The 20,915-nt window shown below is 45.2% G+C and overlaps 1 protein-coding gene and 1 pseudogene across 3 annotated transcripts in view; both read left to right on the top strand.

Annotated features, from left to right (window-relative positions):
* The first annotated feature begins 272 nt into the window (after positions 1–272).
* Positions 273–20,915, top strand: part of DIXDC1 (DIX domain containing 1) — a 70,709-nt gene continuing 50,066 nt past the window's right edge. The window contains exon 1 of one of the 3 annotated variants that reach the window (XM_036258814.1): positions 273–611. In XM_036258814.1, coding sequence (XP_036114707.1) covers positions 552–611 — 60 coding nt within the window. In that variant the 5' untranslated portion in view covers positions 273–551. The remainder of the gene's footprint in view (positions 612–20,915) is intronic. The other 2 variants (XM_036258813.1, XM_036258815.1) reach the window with 2 other exon arrangements.
* Positions 10,870–18,412, top strand: LOC118627703 (annotated as a pseudogene).

The following is a 20,915-nucleotide window of genomic DNA, read 5'->3' as shown; positions in this document are numbered from 1 at the left end:
TTTGCGGCTTTAATCAGCAGATCTTGTGTGTGTGTGTGTGTGTGTGTGTGTGTGTGTGTGTGTGTGTGTGTGTAGCGAGCACTCTGACACGCCTGCTTGCTGACATCCGTGTGTGTGTATGTGTGTGCAGCACGCGTTCCCTCAGACACGCCTGCCTGCCTGTATGTGCGTGTGTGACTGCAAGCGCTTGCACACGCCGGCACGCCCGAGTGAGTGAGTGCGTGCGTGCGTGTGTGTGCGCGTGCGGGGCGCGCACACTCCAGCCTGCCCGCGGGCCGGGAGGAGGTCGCCCGCCAGCGCAGGTCCAGCCTGTGCGCGCCCCGCTGTTTCCATAGGAACCGCGGCCGCGCCGGGGCCCCCCTGCGGAGTCCTCCGTAGGAGCATGCCCAGTGGAAGCCGCTAGTTTGGCTCAGGTCTGGGTTTCCAGTAAGTGGCGTGCGGGACTCCGGAGAAATCGCAATGAGCTGAACCGAGAGTCTTTGTGTGCAGTGGGCGGCGGCGGCCGCCTGGTCTGGAGACCCGCCCGGGAGCCCGGGAGCCCGGCAGCAACCATGCTGGCGTGCCTGGCCCGGGGGAACTTGCTGGACGTCCTGCAGGAGGGCTTCACCGAGGTAACTGCCTGCCCCTCCCACTCCCAGCTCCCCTCCCCCAGCGCCTCCCGCCTAATCTCTGGAACGGGTTGTGGCCCTCGGTCCTCATCCTCACGAGGACCCCAGAACAATTCGCCAGCAGAGCCCCAAATGGGCATCGGTGGTGGGGGCGGGGCAGACAACACGGGTGCACCGCGAAAAATCAAAGGGGCCGCCTGCCTCTATCCAAGCTGGGCATTGACCTTCCCTGGCAGCTTACCTGAGCCCCAAGACAGGACCACAAATTCAGAGGTTATGTCCTTCCAGAAGAGGTGGTTTCCACTGTCCCCACGGATTCTCCCAAGGAAATTCCTGAGTACATGGCAGTAGTGCTCATTCTATTTCGGGAGCTAACCGAAGAGCCAGGGAAGGGTGGGGTGGCATTGCATTGGTAGAAAGTTTGAGAGAGGGCAGGGTGAGTGTGTGGTCCATATGAAGTGCCCTCTTCATGTTGATATCTTTTTCTAAATTCAGGGCAGTAGATGTCTCCACAGCTAACGGTATGATTGGCAGAGAAGACCTAAAAGGAGAGAGAGGGCCTGGGTGTCTGGGCTCAAGTCAGGGGAACCAGCATTTTCTCCCTTCTGTGTGAGAGCCGGAACTAGGGCCCCAGTCTGACAAGCAGTGTGGGCCAAGGCTGTCTAGTCTTTCTCTTCACTGTTTTCTCTCAAAATTCTGTTACTTATTCCATTTCCTTCTCTTGCGATCCAGAAAATTCTGATTTTGGACCCTCCCCCCCTGTAATTTGCTCCATATGTCTGTCTTTCATTACTTCTGAGCCCCACCCTTTGGGTTGCCTTATCCCGGGTTCCAGGGAGACCCCTACAAGGAGACCTAGACTTAGTTGTGTCTTTCTTACTTTCTCCTTTTCTTTTCACCTCTCCCTCTCTTCCTTCTCTTTCTGAAATTTAATATTATTTTTAAATCAGTTTTTAGTTAAACAATATGAACATTACAAGCAAGACTGAGTACCTTGGCCACCCCTCCAGTCTTGGCCTTTCCCCCAGAGGTATTCATTCTCATGAATTTGTGTGTAAGGTTTTTGCTCTACAGCTGCACTACAGGCTCTTTCCTTAATTCCTGTTTCTAATTAAGAAGTTCTGCAGCCTGACCTATCACAGAACCTTTCCAGTCCTGGCCCTTGTGCCCAGCCTTGTTCCTGACACAGAGAGGAAAGTTGCAGAGATGCTGTCCGGGTACTGTCTGGGTCAGAAATTTCCTTTTGGCTGAGGAGTGTCACACCCCTCATGGAAAGGCAGGGTTTGCATCCTGCCGGCACTGCAGGGCTCCTCATCTTTGCACCAGTCCTCTTTTTTTTATCCTCACCTGAGGACATTTTTCCATTTTTTGTTCAGATAGAGTGGGAGGGAGAGAGAGACAAACATCGAAGTGAAAGGGACACATCGAGTGGTTGCCACCCGCACCACCCGGGCCGGGGACAAACTGCAACCAAGGTACGTGCCCTTAAGTGGGAACCGAACCCGGGTCTCTCTGGACTACAGGCTGACGCTCTAACTGCTGACCCAAACTGGCTAGGGCTGCATCAGTCCTCTTTGAGCATATGTAAGGGGATTGTTAACAAAGAGCTACAGTCATCGAAGCCAGGAAGCCACCTTTGAGTGCTTCCAGTATTCCTGGTTCCTCTTTTCTCTGCCTTTGGGCCTCCCCTGGTCTCAAGCTTCATGCATCTGACTTATCCACCAATTGTAGCAGAAGCCCCCTAGGTCCTCCTCTGGCCTCTCCTTTTTAAAGGTCTGCCCCCAGGTATCAGGTCATACTGCCTTATCAGGAGGAGAGAACCAGCAGAGTCAGCTGTGGTCTTTGCCTTCTGTTCTTTTTCACTTCCAAACCTTTTCCCTGAGGAGTTAAGAGGCGTGGCTGTCTTTTTCATGCTTTAGTGTGTCCATAAATATCCCCTGACCTACAGCCTGGCCAGTGTGGCTCAGTGGTTGAGCATTGACCCATGCACCAAGAGGTCACTGGTTCAGTTCCCAGTCAGGGTACATGCCCAGCTTATGGGCCCGATCCCCAGTGGGGGGGCATGTAGGAGGCTGCCAATCAATGTTCTCTCTCATTGATGTTTCTATCTCTCTCTCCCTCTCTTTTCCTCTCTTTTTAAAATCAATAAAGAAAAAAAATATCCCCTGACCTCCAATTCTTATAAAACATAAGGGACCGAGAGTAGGAGAGTTTTATTTTTGTGGTGGTAATGGAGTCTTCATAAAAATAATAGACACACAACTTTATTATGAATTCATCTCTAGAATAATGTAGTAATGCCTATTTTTTTCTTTCTGAAATTTGATTTTTCTACCCATCCTGTAAACTTCCCTCCACCCCATCTATAGGCTAATGTATAATCTATTCCCTTCTACTAGTGTATTTGAACTCTGATAGCCAATAGGTACTTTGGTTTCTCTGAGAAAATTACATCATCTACATAATATTAATAGTAATATGTTAAATCTCAAAGGTCCCTTAAAGTTTAAATTATTTTACATACATAATAAATTATACTGAATAATTCTTTTCACATAGTGTATCACACTTAGTACTACTGAATAATGCTATAATTACTTATTTCAGATTTGATGGGGCCCTGATTGACCTATTCCATCCTCTAAGGTTGCTTAATAGATCCAGTAATATGCATCTCTTTGTTGGAGTCTTGTGATAAGGATGTAGATAGGGACTTAAAGGCCAGTGTCAGAATATACCTCAGTTTCTCTGAGAAACTCTTCCTACTGAGACTAAGAATACCACACATGTCCAGTCATCTCTGGGGAATGAGTCGAGCATATCTGACAGTATTCTTCATCACTCAGATGTTTTTAAAGTCTGCGTGGTTAAGGCTGTGCCCTTGCCCGTAATCAAACCCGTGACTCTTTGGTCTGCGAGCCGATGATCTAATTGCTGAGTCAAACCGGCCAGGGCTAGATTTTCTTTAAAAAGTATTTTGGTGCTTATGTTGGAAGGTTTTGGTAGCCCGAAGACTATAATATAGTTTGGCCAATAAGCATTAATTTATTCACTTATTTAGTTCATTTATTGAATGAGGGGGTAGATAAAATAATTGAAAAACACCTCATTCATGCTTCCAAGGAATTTATAGGGAGAGATTTATAGGTGTACTGAAAAAAACATACGATGCTTAATGTGTTATGTGCCATAAAAGAAGTAGTGTTTGTGGGAGATTATAGAGACATCTTCTACTTAATGATATCATGAAAAGTACCAAATATTTACCAACTCACCTGCTCACTGAGAGCAGACTTTTTTCCTGCTAATCTGGAAAAGATGCATGCAAGTACTCATTCAACAGATAGTCACTGAGTGACTGTGTTTACCAGGCACCATGCCAGGTTCTGGAAATAGAAGTCAAATGACATAGAGTCTGTGCCCTACTGGAGCTCGAAGGTCAATGAAAATACAGTAAATGCTCAGAGTATCAAACTTGGGAAAATTGTGGTGATGTAGAAATCCTGCTTGTCAGGCAGAGCAAACCTGTGCCTGCCTGGAGAGTGAATGGCCTGAGAGACTGAAAGTTATGGGAACGATCTGTTAAAATGTTGGTCAACCGGAAACCAGGTGTCTGAACCTTAAGCTTTTAAATGTATGACCCGGGAGCCTTTCCCTACCATTTTTTCTCCACGTAAAAAAGTAGAAATTTAAATCCCACGTGGAGGTTCATCTGCTTGGCAGTCCCTGAGAAATACAGGGAGAGCCTTTGTCTGGCATCATTCCCACAGGGGGACGTGGGTGAGTGGAGAAGAGGATCGGCATGTGCAGCAGCTGCAGCAAACGTCTCTCCGAAGTGCCTTGTGCCTTCATGGAGTAGGATTTGCAACATGGGGCCAAGCAGCGGCTTTCAGACTTTTCTACAATGACTTCCTCTGTGCTTTGCTGTAGAAATTAAAGGCCAGTTAAGTCTTTAATGTAACAAAGCACTGCACTCCCCAACCTTCTTTTTTCTATCCTGACTGATTTCTCCACTCCTTACCCTAGCTCATTGGCATTGTTCCCACAGGAGTCATTGCCAGCTAAACAGATGCTCCCTGGCAGCAAGCTATCAGGCAGCATTATGTTCCTCCTGGTGAGTGATGGGCTGGCCGGGCGTGTGGAGCAGTGATAGGGTACTGTTTGCCAGGTGCCACTCCCCCATGACTGGCCTTGTTGTCTAGGCTATAAAGACTCAAACTGAATGAAACTTTCCTGAATGTTATTTCCTTATTTGTTATCCCCAAACCAGGCCCTGTTTAAGTGGTCATGGACATAACCTTCAATGGTCATGTTATCGGTGGAAGTAGAGTTCTTGGGGTGTCACAGGGAAAAAACTTCCTGAGGCTCCCATGGGAGGATGGGATTTCGTGGAAAACTTTATTGATGATGTAACATTAAAGTTTCTCTCCAAGGTCCCATCTCCATCCGTCCTGCCATGGAAAATGTCCAATCTTGTCTTCAGCAGGGCTAGGATCAAGGCCACTGCCCAGAGTTTCTGATCCATATTAAAGCACCGTCCAGTCCAGCATCTGGCTAGTTTAGCTTGTTTTCCAGGTTGCAGTTCATTGTGTGTGGGGTCCACATGGCCATTGGCCATGCAGCTGCTTAAGGCCACGTGGCAGGCTAGCGCAAGGGCAAGTGTGGGCCATGGAGCAAGGAGAAACAGGAGCGCAAGAGAGCACAAGAGTAGGCAAGAGAGGGAACTCTCTTTGTCGAGGGATTTTTAACCTTCCAAGATTTCAGGGGCTTGCATTGGGGTCCAGCCTCCTAGCTAGTGATCCTTTTCCCAGGCTAGACTGACAGGCAAGTACCTTCCCTATGTCACCCCAACTTCACTGTGCATGTGCCCATCTCCCCCTTTATTTGATCCCTCCGTGATTTGCAGAGAATGGACTGGTGGTTCCCTGGGGAGTGTGAAGCTGTAGCTTCCTGGTGAAGCTGCCCAGATGACCATGCTTATAATGTCTGGCTCTCCTTTGCTCTCTTTCTATTATTAATGTTAATAAACTAGCTAAACATGACGATAACAGTCAGATATGGTAGGAGAATAAGGAACCAATCCCAAAGGCCCTAAGGGTGGGCTTCATGCCCTTTTTTTTTTTTTTTTTTTTTAATCCTACGTTTTGCATTTATCTTCAGACAGAGTGGGAGGAAGAGAGAGAGAAACATTGATGTGAGAGAGACACATCAACTGGTTGCCACCTGCACAACCCTAATTGGGTCGGAGATGAACTGCAACTGAGGTTTGTGCCCTTGACCAGAATCAAACCCGGGACTCTTTTCGAGGGCCAACACTCTCACTGCTGAGCCATAAGGGCCAGGGCTCCATGCCCTGTTTTTTGTTTTAATTTATTTATTTTTCTTTATTGATTTTAGTGAGAGAGGAAGGGAGAAGGAGACGGAGATAGAAACATCGATGAGAGAGAACATTGATTGGCTGCCTCCTACATGCCCTCCACTGGGGATTTTGCCCTTAGCCTTGGCATGTGCCTTGACCAGGAATCGAACCAGCAACCTCTTGGTGCATGGGTCGACACTCAACCACTGGGCTACACTGGCCGGGCTCCATACCCTGTTTTTAATAAAGGACCTTCATAGATTATACAGTGATACCTCATTCATTCATTCATTCACGTGCATTTATTGAACACTTACACGTACTTGTGGTGAACAGAGTATTTACAGAACACGTAACTAATGGAAATTTTAAAATAAGGTTAGGAGATGAAATCTTTCAGAAGGTCTTTAGGGTTTTACTTTCTACTATATTACCCTTTGACTACTGGGCTGAACACTAATGCAAAGAGCCCTACCCATGCAGAGAAGAAGAAATTTAATTTTTTTTTTTTATCCTCACTCAAGGACATTTTTCCATTTTTTGTTCAGCTAGAGCGGGACAGAGAGAGAGAGAGAGAGAGAAACATCGACACGAAAGGGACACATCGAGTTTCCGCCACCCGCACAACCCAACCAGGGCCGGGGACAAACTGCAGCCAAGGCACATGCTCTTAGCGGGAATCGAACCCAGGTCTCTCCAGACTGCAGGCCGATGCTCTTAACTGCTGAGCCAAACTGGCCAGGGTGAAATTTAATGTTTTTATTTGTGAACTTTATTTTTACCAAATTAGCCACCAAGTTCAATGAACAAGTATCCTCTCCTAGTTCAGTAAGGCCTGAAGGAGTTAGTAGAAAAGAAATACCATGTTACATTATTTTACTGGCAGAATTTAGGCCAGTAATCACTCAAGGTTTCCAACCTCCTGCCTTCCTCTCAGTTTCTCAGCAAAGGCTTCACCCCCATCTCTGCAGCTTCTGCCGCTGGAGGGTGTCAGAGTTCTGAACAGGTATCTGGTTTCACTGTAAAACTGATTTCCTTCTGAGCCATTCAGGTCTGCACCCTCCAGCACACCACAGGAGCCCGCTGCTTTTCTTGTTTGCCTTGGTGCTTGCCGCAGGAAGCCGTACAGCCCACTTCTTGGATGTTTCTACACTAGGAATGAAGGTCCTGCAGACTTCTGGCAAAGCCCAGTCAGTGCTTTAGCAACTCTAACCAAACAAGTCCCCTGTATGAATTCTCCTTGACCTTGAGGCTTAGAGGAGATAGACGGCAGAGGCTAGGTTCACGCACTTGTTTGGACGGAAGGGCAGTCCTAAAGAAAAATAAAGTTACTTGGGCCAGCGGAAAGTTTTTAAGGTCAAGATTTCCTGCACAAATTAAGGTGGTAGACAGAATTGTCTATATTGGAAAGTTTAGATTTATATTGTAGGGTTACTTGGAGTGTCTTAAAGGAAGCTGATGGAGAGTATGGGGTTGCTACTCATAGCTTTAGGGTGGTTCAGTCTTGTCAAGCCAAGATCCTGCTCAGACCGCTTTATGACTGTTGCTGTCTGCTTTTCCCTGAGACCTGACTCAGGGCTTGTCATATAAACCCTCAGCCTCTGACTTCTGGATTGCTCAGGCAGCCTTCTAGCTTCCACGGAACAACTTAGAGATATTAATACTGGATCAAGATTAGTTCTTTGTGGTCACAGACATTGCCTTGCCTTTTTTTTTTGGTTGTCAAATGATCTATAATTGAAGTATTTCCCTTTGCAGTTCTTAACTAGCTGAGCATTCCACTGCACCCTGTTGATGCCATCTGGGCGGCAGCCTTCACCGTTGTAGCCCACAGACTGGGCGGTCCCCAGGATCTCTCTCTCTCTTTTTTAATCCTCATCTGAGGATATTTTTTCATTTATGTTCAGATAAAGTGGGAGAGAGAGAGAGAGAGAGAAGGAGAGAAACATCAATGTGAAAGACACATCAATTGGTTGCCTCCTGCATGACCCTGACCAGGGCCAGGGACTGAACCCCAACCAAGATATGTGCCCTTGACTGGAATTAAACCTGAAACTCTTTGATTCATGGGCCGATGCCAAACACACCAGGCCCTAGGATCTCTTTAATGGTTCCAGAGAATTCTCTAGCTAAAGATCTGTGCCACATCTGTGGGGCAATGTTGACAATCTCGTCAAAAGTGGTATTTCCACTGTGCTTAATGTTTTTTTGCTTCTCTCTGTTCCTTGGTGGTTCTTCGAGGGCTTTGATGATCAGGGCAGAGGCGGAAGGTACTATTTCATCTGGGCCTGTCTGCTCTGAATGGTCAGTTTCACTGTGATCCTCAGACCCTTCCAATGGCCAGTACCTTTGGCAATGTCATCACCAACATTTTTGGAGACAGACACCGGGAGGGAGGCAATCTTGGGGGCCAGGGTGGACTTGGCACCAACTTCCCAACCAGTACACCTCAGGTATACAACTTTTATCTCATTGGGTCGAGCTTCGTCAGCATGGTGGAGGCAGCTGGTGTCAGATGAACCCAGATTTGAGACAACCGGAGAAAGTTGTGCCTAGACCTCCTCCATGCCGAAAGCTGAAAAAATGTCTTGCTTTTTTGTTTTTATTAGTTTGTTTGCAAGTGACAAGAACCCAACTTGAACTAGCAGAGATAGAGAATGGAATCTACTGGCTCATGGAATCCAAGGAAAGGCTGAAAAACTAAATCATGAAATGGGTAGGGATGGAGCAGAGCCTCAATGAAAACCAAGAACTCAGACACTGGCAGGTTCTCTCCCTCTGCTTTTTGCCTCATATTTGGTTCTTTCTGTGGTCACTTTCTCTACAGATGTGATCAACATGGCCTGTGGCAACATCTAAGTTTATTTATATCTTACAACTTTGTCAAACTGGGAGAGGATGGTGGGGAAGGGGGCTGATTCTATCCCTATATGCCAGATCAGAAAATTCCTGAGATCTGCTGGGCTTGACCAGTCAACTTAGCTGGACCAGTCAACCGAGGCTGGTGGAGGGGGTGATATAATGCCAGCCCAGTACTGGGGCCCATCACTGAGTATGTAGAGGGGCCATGTTTCTACAGAAGGTCACGTCATTATGAGCTGGACAGCTATCCCAGGAGCTGTTAGTTACCCCTCCGGGCCTCCCCCACCCTCAGGACTGATTGGAAGCTGACTGTGGTCCATTGGAGCTTCTTCAGCATGTTCAAGATATATATCTTCTGAGGACATTTTTCCATTTTTTGTTCAGGAAGAGTGGGAGGGAGAGAGAGAAACAGAGAGAGAGAGAGAAACATCGATGTGAAAGGAACATATCGAGTGGCTGCCACCCGCACAACTGACCAGGGCCGGGGACAAACTGCAACCGAGGTACGCACCCTTAGCAGGAACCGAACCCGGGTCTCTCAGGACCGCAGGCCGACGCTCTAACCGCTGAGCCAAACCGGCCAGGGCTCAAGATATATATCTTAATATTTCAGATATTTCATTTTGCTGAATCTATTGTATTTTGTTTTCACTGAATAATTGACTTATAAAATGATAGTGCTAGAACCAAACAAAATTCAGTGGTTTTTTTCCCTCAGCTGATGCAAAAACCCCTTAAGAGTTTATCTCACATGGCTTGCAGGGTGTGGGGGTAGAAGGGAGTAGGTTCAGAATTCCCCACCCTGGCACTAATCAGAGAATCATTGCTTTTCCCTATTTTACATATCTGGCTTTCACACAAGTTATAATTTGAGAAAAGACTCCTCTGAGGCCAAAAAAAGAAGAAAAAAATGAAACTACTAGTTTAACCACCAGAGAAAAACAGCCACCTGCAAAAAGCATATGCTATTTCATCTACTACAGAAGTAGCTCTAGTAAATTTAAAACCAGGACCGAGGCTCTCACTACAGGCCTCTTTGAAGATAACATCTTTGTGGGGGCAGTGGGGATGTGGCTGGTCCTCCTGAGCATCTACTTTCAAATCAGTTACTTCGGAACCAGCAGTAGGCATTCGTAGAAGAACAGTCTTGCCTTCCCCTTGGGTGGGAAGTACAGACAGCTTCAGGTCAAAGAGGAGACACACACTGAGACTTAGTTTAGTGGTTGGCTCCCAGATTAGACTAAAGGGAGAGGAGAAGAACTAGTCATTGTAACCCTCAACATGCCCTAGCCAGTGTGGCTCAGTTGTTTGGAGTGTCATTCCATTCACCAGAAGGTGGCGGTCCGATTCCCAGTCAGGGAGCCTATGGGAGGCAATGGATCAGTGTTTCTCTCTCCCTTTCTGAAAGAAAGAAAGAAAGAGAGAGAGGAAGAGGGGAGGGGAGGGGAGAGGAGGTGAGGGAGGAAAGGAACGAAGGAACAAAGGAAGGAAGGAGGACCCCACTCAGCTGTGAATCTGATCTCTCTGTCGGATGCCATTTAATAGGTCTCTGTCAGCATGCAGACATAGCAGTGACATGACGAAGAACATTCTTTGGTTAAAATTTTTTATCATTGGCCCTAGCTTGTTTTTCTCAGTGGTTAGAGCCACAGCCTGTGGACCAAAGGGTTGTGGGTTCAATTCTGGTCAAGGGCACGTACCTCGGTTGCAGTTCGTCCTCAGCCCTGGTCAGGGTCATTCAGGAGGCAACCAGTCGATGTGTCTCTCTCGCAGAGATGTTTCTCTCCTTCGCACTCTATCTGAAGATAAATGGAAAAATGTCCTTGGGTGAGGATTAAAAAAATAATAAATTTTTGTCTTTGATTTAATTGAAGGCACACATCAATTTTTTAAGTTCTATGAATCTGGGCAGAATAGTAAATAGTAAATGCCCTCAGCATTTCAACATCTACCACTTTTCTGGAATGACTTCAGGATCCATGATGAAGACAGTCAAGCCTCCCAGTTCTTGACCATCCCCCACCCCATGCTGCTACAACAATGCCGCACAGTAAGGCTCTGTCCTGGAACTTACTGCTGCGAATTGCCCTGCCCTTGAAATCCTGAACTCTGAAACTCGACTCTCTGCTTAACCCCCAATTTCCACACTCCTCCATTCCTGCTAAACATGTCCAGTGGCGTCGAGTTCTCTTCTCCTTCCTCTTTGTCCTCAGTTTATCATCAGCTCCCCTTTCACTTCTTCTCCCCAGGGCAGATTCTACGACCAGTCACTTCAAGTACACTCTCACCACCATCCTCACCTCCCTGGTGATCGCTGCTTCTCCTCTGACCAATTCAGTCCTAGATTAGCCCAGATTGGTTTCCTCCACTCACTGCTCAGGGCTGCTGAGCACTCCTGCAGGAAATTACAAAGCCTGCTGACTGATTCGTCTGCGCAGTTACGGTTTCCAGCCCCATGGGGTCCTTGGTGCCACTGTTGTTCTCCCACAGGGTCCCTTTCTGGAAGCCGCCTTCATTCTCCCTGTTCCTTTCACTCTCAACAGGTAAACCCCTTCTTCATAACGAGTAGAGGGGCATTTGTTTTTGGGCTCCTGCAACTTCCGAATGCCCCAGGGAGACCTGTTCCTGCCTCCCAGGATCAGAGGAGGAAGTGGCCCTCTTCTCTCCTGGGAACCTTGCTGATTATTCACACCCCTCTCTCCCCTCCTACCTGTTTCTCCTTCACTGGCCCCACCTCTCAGCCGACAAGTGTGCTGTCGTCCTAAAACACCCTCATTCCCTGTTCCCCTTCCTCTCCAGCTACCTGTTCTCCTCCCGTCGCCGCTTCTGGTTTTATTCTGTCGGAGGTCTCAGTTCACTGCCATGTGACGTTTAACCCACCGCTCAACAGCATCTGCTCTCAAAGGTCACCAAAGCCTGCTCATTATTAAATGAAATGGACTTCTTAGTCCTCAGCCAGACTGTTGTACAGCATCTGACCTTATTGACCACCCATCTCAAAAGTCTCTCGTCCCAGGATTCCCACTATTTCCTCCACCCTCTGGTTGCATGTTCTGGAATAACTTGTTGCTCATTTCACTTCTCCTGTTCCGTTAGTGCTGATACAGCCCATCCTCTGCCCTGAGCGCCCTTCTTCCCGCTCATTGTATGCTTTCTTCAGTGCTGTAGAAGTAACATATTCTTTAGAGTGTGGGAGTGGGTCAAGTCCCTTTTTCACCAGTTATCAGCACTGTGATCTTGACCAAAGTTTTTCGTATGGGAAATGGGTTAATAATGTCCGTTTTAATGGCTGGGTAAGAAGAGTAAGGTGACAGGCATATAAAATGCCTCTTTCAATGGCTGACAAGAACTGCCACTTAGGACAGTTTTAATCTCTTCTTCAGGGCCCTCTCCCTACTCCCTTTCCTGCCAAGTGACTTCTGTGGTTCACTTGTAAGCCTAGGATTTGGAGTCAGCATTGAGTTCAGATTCTTGTTCTGACACTTATCAGCCCTGTGACCCTGGGTTCATTGTTGCTCTGAACCTTGGTTTCCATGTGTGTGAAATGGGATAGTTCCTCTCAGGATTAATGTGTGTGGGGGGATGTGCATATAAAACATATGTATATGAAACGATGTGAAGTCCTAGCACCGTGTCTGGCATGTGGTAAGTGCTCAGTAGATGGTAGTTACTGTCACCCGTTTGCAACACCTCTCACGCACAGGTACTCGCAAAAGGACCGCCCACCCCGTCCCATCTCTGGTGCTCTGGACCTGTATTCTGCCAGCTGGCTGTGGAACATCTTCACCCTGATGTTTTACCTAAAGCTCAGACTCATGTTCAAAACTGAACTATTTCTTTTCCCCCGACACTTGCTCTTCTTGCATTCTCCATCTCAATTAAAGCATCACCATCCAGCCAGTCATTCAGGTACAACTTTTGGACCCTCTCTTTTTGTCACTGCCCACATCCTACCAGTCACCTCTGCCTTGTTTCTGGAATGCGTGTTTTCTAACTATACTGCTTCAATTTCGGCTCTGTCTTCTCTGTCGGGTTGTTGCCTCGTCTCCTCGTGGGTTTCTCCCAATCTGGATGCTCCTCTTTCTATCCCATGTCCTGCTGTGTCCAGAGTGACTTCTCTAAGATGCAGGCCCCACAGTTTCACTCTCCTCTTTCGAAACTCCAGGCCCTAAGTCTGAGGGCTGGTGGTTCTTGTGCTGACCTATTTCTCCATCCTCATTACCGGCCACTGAAGGCTCTGCCCACACACTAATCTGTTAACTGGCTGTTCCTCCAAGAGACCACATGGCTTCGCGGCTCTTCTTCTTTTCAAATCTCCTGTCCCTAGGGTGCCCTCCTCCTCTGTGCCTGGCAGACATCCTTGACGACCCAGCCACATGTTTCCTTCCCTTTTGACCCCTCCTGACCCCCACATCCTTCCCTCCTATTGCTTCTTCTGTGCACGAATAGCATTTTAACATTTCTTTGTTGCTGCAACAATCACTCTGTGGCATAGTTATTTATGTGCCTGTAAGCTCTGGGTTTGGCACAGTTCCTGGCGGTGTTGGTTGATTTGGATAAATGAGTGCATGAAATGACAGGGTCTGCAAGGATCTTGAGAAATGGAATCTAACAGGTTGAGATTTCTAAGAGGTAAATGGATCTTAAAAGAATGAAGATGGAAGAGATTGGTTTCACAGCAGAGTGTGTTAGAAATTACCTAGAGGTTTGGTTGGCAGCATTTTGTGAGTCAACAATAGAATGTGGTAACAAACAATAAGAAAGAGAAGAAAATGAGGAAGAAGAATGTGAAGTTATTTGGATGAGGAAGCTGAGTGTCTGGTTTTACACTAGAGAATTGTGATTATTTCTAGGTATCATGGTTTTAGAGGGACATAGGCCAGAATAGCAATATTCACTTTAAAAAAAAAAATCTTCACCTGAGGATATTTTTATGTTTATCTTCAGATAGAGTGATAGGGAGGAGAGGGAGAGAGAGAGAAACATCGATGTGACAGGGACACATCGACTGGTTGCCTCCCGCACGACTCTGACCAGGGCCGGGGACGTACCACAACCCAGGTACGTGCCCTTGACTAGAATTGAACCTGTGGCGACTCATTGGTCATCAGGCCAATCCAGAATAGCAATATTCTTGAAAGCATTTTTAAAAAGATTTGTTGGAGATATCAAGATAGACCAACTTCTGGCTAACACAATAAAAAAGAAAGGGAAGAAAGCACAAAAGACAAAATAAATGGTAATGGAGAAGTAACCAGTGAAACAAAAAAATTATCAGAGTCTTTGCAGATCTGTGCAATGTTTTAAAACATTAATGAAACGAATAATTTTCTTGGGAAATTCTGATTGTCAAAATTGGTAGAGACAGAAAATTTAAACAGACAATTTTTGTAAAAGAAATAAAGAAACCCATTAAGGAACTATTCCTCACAAAAGTACCAGGCCCAGCCTGGCTGGTGTGGCTCAGTGGTTGAGTGTCGACCCCTCCACCAGGAGGTCACCGGTTAGATTCCTGGTCAGGGCACATGCCCAGGTTGTGGGCCTGATCCCCAGTGGGGGGCATGCAGGAGGCAGCCAATCGGTGTTCTTTTTGATCAGTGTTTCTATCTCTCTCTCCCTCTTCCTTCCTCTCTCTAAAAATCAATAAAGAAAAAAAAATTAAAAAAATAAAGGTACCAGGCCTAGGTTATTTCACAGGGGAATTTTAACAAACCTCTACATATCAGAGAGTCCCAAAGCTCTATAAATTATTTCAGAGTATTGAAAATGTAGAGAAACTTCCTACTTCATATGAAGCAAAGATAATATTCATACCTAAATATGATAAAGACAAATACCTGTGAAGAATTGCCACATATGTAGTACCAATATAGCGCTAATAAATATTTTACTAATGATCAGAATCCAACGCCACATTAAAAATATAATTCACTATGATCAGATAGCTTAACTCCAAGAATTAGAATAAGGTAGGTTCATTATTAGGAAATCCATTAATAGCATATAGTACTATATTAATAGGTTTCAGGAAAAATGATCATAAGATTACCTCCATAAATGCTAACAACACTTTCAAAATTCAACATCTATTCTCATAAAAATACTCAAGAAAATAAGACCCAATGAATACTTTCTTAACATGAAAACACACACACACACACACACACACATATATATATATATATACATATATATATATAGTTCTAATGCCAGGAACTTATATATAGTTCTAAAACCAGTAACTTACTAAATTGGGAAACACTACAAATATTTTCTCCAAGGCCAGACACAGGGGAAGGATGCCCACTATCTGCACTTCAGTTGTACCAGAGGTATTAGCCAATGAAATTAAATTCAAGAAATTGATTAGAGGCACAAGGCTTAATAACGAAGTAAAACTATTTTTTTTTAATAAAACAAATTCAATCTTTATTAGAATTTTATATGTTGCTTACTATTAGATTAAAAGTATAGCCCTGGCTGGTTTGGCTCAGCGGTTGGAGTGTCGACCTGCAGTCCAGAGAGACCTGGGTTCGGTTCCCGCTAAGGCCACGAACCTTGGTTGCAGTTTGTCCCCGGCCCTGGTTGGGTCGTGCTGGTGGCAGCCACTCGATGTGTTCCTTTCACATTGATGTTTCTCTCTCTCTCACCCTCCCTCCCTCCCTCCCTCCCACTCTCCCTCCCTCCCACTCTCTCTGAACAAAAAATGGAAAAAATGTCCTCGGGTGAGGATAAAAAAAGTATAAATGTGTTATTTCTCAATTAAAAGTTTTGTGATTGAGGTACATAGAGTATTCTTTCTTCTGAAAAAAATATTTTAATGTGAATATTATTTTTTTCTTTTTTAAAATATTTTATTTATTAATTTGTTTTTGTTACAGATGTTTCTCATTTTTCCCCCATTGACACCCTCCTCCCCTTCTCTCCCCCATCCCCAGCTTTGTTGTTCATGTTCACTGGTCATGCGTACAATGCATGTAAGTTTTGTGGTTTATCTCTTCCCCCCCCCAAACCCCCCTCCTCTGAGGCTTGTCAGCCTGTACCCCACCTCTATGTCTCTGGGTTAATTTTGTTCAGCAGTTTGTTTAGTTCATTATATTTCACAAATAAGTGAGATCATGTGGTACTTTTGTTTCTCTGGTTTGCTTGTTTCACTTAGCATAATATTCTCTAGGACTTTCCACGCCATCTCAAAGGATAAGAGATCTTTCTTTCTTACAGCTGCATTTCTTACAGTTCCATTGTGTACATGTACCACAGCTTTTTAATCCACTCATCTACTGATGGACACTTGGGTTGTTTCCAGCTATTGTAAATAGTGCTGCTATGAACATAGGGGTACATATATTCTTTCTGATTGGTGTTTCAGGTTTCTTAGGGTATATTCCTAGAAGTAGGATCACTGGGTCAAATGGTAGTTCAATTTTTAACTTTTTGAGGTAACACCATAGTGTTTTCCACAGTGGCTGCACCAGTCTGCATTCCCACCAGCAGTGTACTAGAGTCCCCTTTTCTCCACACCCTCACCAACACTTGTTGTTTGATGATTTGTTGATGGCGGCCATTCTGACAGGTGTAAAACTATTTCTTTTTACAGTTGATGCGACAGTAATTCTGGAAACCAGAGAGAATCATTGATAAAACTCAAACAATTAAAGATAAGGTAACAGCCCTGGCAGGTTTGACTCATTGGTTAGAGCATCAGCTCGCCAGCCAATGAGTCTTAGCTATTGGCGGGTGATGCTCTAACCACTGAGTCTTGGGTTCGATTCCGGTCAAGGGCATGTACCTCGGTTGTGGTTCTTTCCCGGCCCTGGTCACGGTTGAGCAGAGGCAGCCAGTCCATGTGTCCCTCTCATGTCAGTGCCCCCCCCCCTCCACTCTGTCTAAAAAATCAATGGAAAAATATCCTTGAGTGAGGATTAACAAAACAAACCAACAAACAAAAAAGCTTCCACACAGCAAAGGAAACCTTCAACAAGACAAAAAGGTGACCTACTGACTGGGAAAATACATTTTCAAGTCATACATGAAAATATATAGAAACTCATACAACTCAATAACAAAATAATTAACACTCTAATAAAATAAATGGGCGGAGGACAGGAAAAGACATTTCTCCACAGAAAACATACAGATGGCCAACAGACATATAAAAAGGTGCTCAACATCACTAACCAGCAGGAAAACGCATATTAAAACCACATCGAGATACCACCTTCACCTTCCCTGCCACCGGCCTCCCCTCCCCCTCGGCCTACGGGAGCCTGTTTGCATTGACTGACCAGAGTCGAGGAATTCTCCGCACCAAGCTGGTCCAGATTGCCCTGACCTCAGCTTTCTGTCCTTTGAAAACTGTAAGAAGAATGTTCTTGCATCATTTTTACTAGAGCCAATCACCTTCATGCCTGGAACAGTGATCGTACCCAGATTGCTCTTAGTCCCACTATAATCACGTGTATAAGAAGGGGAGCCAGTGGGCAAAAGCTCATGAACTCAAGGAGCACAGTGGACACATCACAGGTATCGACTGGGTTCCCAAGAGCAACTGCATGGTCACTTCTGAGACAGACCTCATGCCTTTGTCTGGAGTCAGAAAAATGGTGTCTGGGAGCCAGCCCAGGTGATCCTGAGAATTAATCATACAGCTACTTTTATCAGGTGGTCCCCCCTAGAGAACTCATTTGCTGTGGGAAGTGGAGCATGACTCATTTCTGTTTGTTACTTTGAGTCTGAAAATAACGCACACCCTGGCCAGTGTGGCTCAGTTGGTTGGATATTGTCCCATGCACCCGAGGCGTTGCTGGTTCGATTCCCAGGAGGCAATGTTTCTCTCTTGCTCTCTCCCTCTCCCTTCCTTCTCTCTAAAAATCAATTTTTAAAATCTTTTTTAAAAAAGCTACTTTGCTCCCAGGTCCTCAGTTTGGACTGGCATCCCACTGATGTTTTGCTGGCAGCAGGATCATGTGATTTCAAACATAGAGTGTTTTCTGCATATGTTAAAGAAGTGGATGAAAAACCAGCAGTATGCCCGGGCAGTAAGATGCCTCTTAGTCAGTTGATGTCAAAGTTTGGTGGCAGTGGCACTGGTGGCTGGATGCATGGCGTCAGCTTCCCCTTCACTGAGAGCCACCTGACTTGGGCCAGCCACGACAGCACCGTGTCCCTTCCCAGTGCTCAAAAAGCATGCAGGTCAACTCTGAAAACAAAGTTCCTGCCCCCTGAGTATGTCATTGGTCCCAGAGAATGATGTTGTCACTGCTGGCCATGACTGCAGCCCAGTGCTCTTTAACGTGATGACCATGGCTGCTTGGCTTTCCTCTCCAAGCCAGACATTCCAAGACAGCAGTCAGTATAACATGTTTGCCATGGAAGCTTCCGCCACGTGGACAAGAGGGCCACAACCGAGGACCTCCATACAGCCTTGGAGATGCTGCAGCAGGATAGCATCACTCAAGCGTCTGTTTATGAGATGGGAAGGCAAGGTTGTTGCAAATTTTGCACAGCTGGCATCAATGAAGGCATGACAGTTTGGGATTTCAAGACCTTAGAGTCTTCTATTCTGGGACTTCGGATTATGTGAAGCCCAGAGCCTCCCAGATCCAGCATGGCAAACTGACACACTGCCCCACAGCAGCTCCGCCAGTCGATGGTGGAGAACCAGCCACAAAACAACACTCAAGACACATGCCACATATGTTGGTGTGGTTTTGTTTGAATATCATTGGTGAAAGTGTGGTTTTTAAAAAGCAGCAGTGATTGAGTTTCATGGGGGAGGGGCTTTTATTTTTGCTACTTCATTTCATTCTTGACCAAAGCTTCTCTTTTAGTAGTTTATTATGGAAAATTGTCACACTAATTTAAAAGAAAGGATGGGGAAGTATGTAAATTTCTTCTTCTTTTTTTTTTTTTTATCCTTATCTGAGGACATTTTTCCATTTTTTGTTCAGATAGAGTGGGAGGGAGAGAGAGAGAGAAACATCGACGTGAAAGGGACACATTGAGTGGCTGCCTCCTACACGACCCAACCAGGGCCGGGGACAAACTGCAACCAAGGTACATGCCCTTAGAGGGAACCGAACCCGGGTCTCTCTGGACTGCAGGCCGATGCTCTAACCGCTGAGACAAACTGGCGAGGGCAAGTATGTAAATTTCTTTAAATATGAAATGAAAATACTGAATGTGTAAAAAGTTTTTTAAATAAATGTAAAAAATAGAACTACACATGAACTAGAAAAAAATAGGTGAAATATTTTTCTAACTTTTCTGTTTTTTCAGAGGCAATAAAATAAGATATCAATAAATGTGATTAGGCTCAGCCAGCGTGGCTCAGTGGATTGAGTGTCATCCATGGTCCTGATTCGATTCCCGGTCAGGGCACATGCCCAGGTTTCGTGCTCCATCCCCAGTGGGGGCATGCAGGAGGCAGCCAGTCAATGTTTTTCTCTCATCAATCCTCTCTCTCCCTTCCTCTTTCTCTAATAAAAACATATAAAATAATAAATGTGATTAGATAAAATGAAATCTTGCCCTGGACAGTTTTGCTCAGCGGTTAGAGCATCGGCCTGCAGTCCAGAGAGACCCGGGTTCGGTTCCCGCTAAGGGCATGTACCTCGGTTGCAGTTTGTCCCCGGCCTTGGTTGGGTTGTGTGGGTGGCAACCACTTGATGTGTCCCTTTCACATCGATGTTTCTCTCTCTCTCTCTCCCTCCCACTCTATCTGAACAAAAACCGAAAATAAGTCCTCGGGTGAGGATAAAAAAAGAAAAAATAGAATCTTTTTCATGGCCCCAAAGAACTACTGTAAGAAAAGTCTAAAGACAGCTGACAAACTGGGATATATCTGCAATATATATCAGAGACACAAGGGTAACCCTCTTAATACACAGGGTGGGGCAGAAGTAGGTTTACAGTTGTTAGTATGTCAAACACAATTTATTCTTGTATTGGTATTTACTAATTATTGTATTGGTTTCCATACAAACAACTGTAAACTTACTTTTGCATCACCCTGTATAAAGAATTCTTTTTTAAAAAAATCTTGAAAATGGAGGGACAGAGGACCAAAACTTTTGATAGAAAAATGGGAAAAAATGACACGAATAGAATGTACATAGGTATGAAAAACGATATGATATAAAATGGTTCAAAGTAGTACAAAAAGAGGTTCAGACTCCTAATTAAAGAAATGAACATTGAAACAAGACCAAGGTACAGTTTCTCACCTCTCACATTGGCAAGAATGAAAAGTAATGCAGCATATTCTGTTGGCCAGTTAGTGGGAAAGCGTGCTCCTGTGTATTGCAGATGGGAATGCAAATGCATACAACCCTTTGTCGGGGAAGTTGGCAATATCTAGTGATATTATATACTCACTTGCCTTTTGACCCGTCAATCCCACTTCTTGGAATCTACCCAGAAGATTGGACTTCCGTCAACATGAAAATACACATGCGTATGGTTACTCAGTGCAACAATGCAATTGCAAAATATTGGAAAAAAAACTAAAAGCCCATATAGAGGAGAATGGCTGAATAAACTATGGTATTATCTGCATAATAGAGTACAATATGTCTATAAAATGAATAAAGAAGATCTCTAAACCAATATAGTGATTTCCAGAATATATTAAGTGAAGAATGGACGTGCAAAAAGAATATGAATATTTTACTATTTTTCACGTAAGGAAAGGGAAATAAGAAAATATGTGTTTTCTTTTCTAGATAAACTGGAACTAAAGAGATGGGTTGCCCTGGCTGGTTTGGCTCAGCGGTTAGAGCATCGGCCTGCAGACCAGAGAGACCCGGGTTCGGTTCCCGCTAAGGGGATGTCCCTCGGTTGCAGTTTGTCCCCGGCCCTGGTTGGTCGTGCGGGTGGCAGCCACTCAATGTGTCCCTTTCACGTCGATGTTTCTCTCTCTCTCTCCCTCCCATTCTATCTGAACAAAAAATGGAAAAATGTCCTCGGGTGAGGATAAAAACAAAAACCAAAGATGGGTTGCCTATGGGGTGGATAGCATGGGGTGGAGAGAAAGGAGTGGAGTAGAAAGAACAATGAGGGAGTGACACTTTTCTAAGTATGTTTTT

Source organism: Molossus molossus, unplaced genomic scaffold (genome assembly GCF_014108415.1).
Source record: "Molossus molossus isolate mMolMol1 unplaced genomic scaffold, mMolMol1.p scaffold_m16_p_13, whole genome shotgun sequence".
In the NCBI taxonomy this organism is placed as follows: domain Eukaryota; kingdom Metazoa; phylum Chordata; class Mammalia; order Chiroptera; family Molossidae; genus Molossus; species Molossus molossus.
The sequence above is the reverse complement of the archived record's forward strand: the minus strand, read 5'-3'. Positions and strand labels throughout refer to the sequence as shown.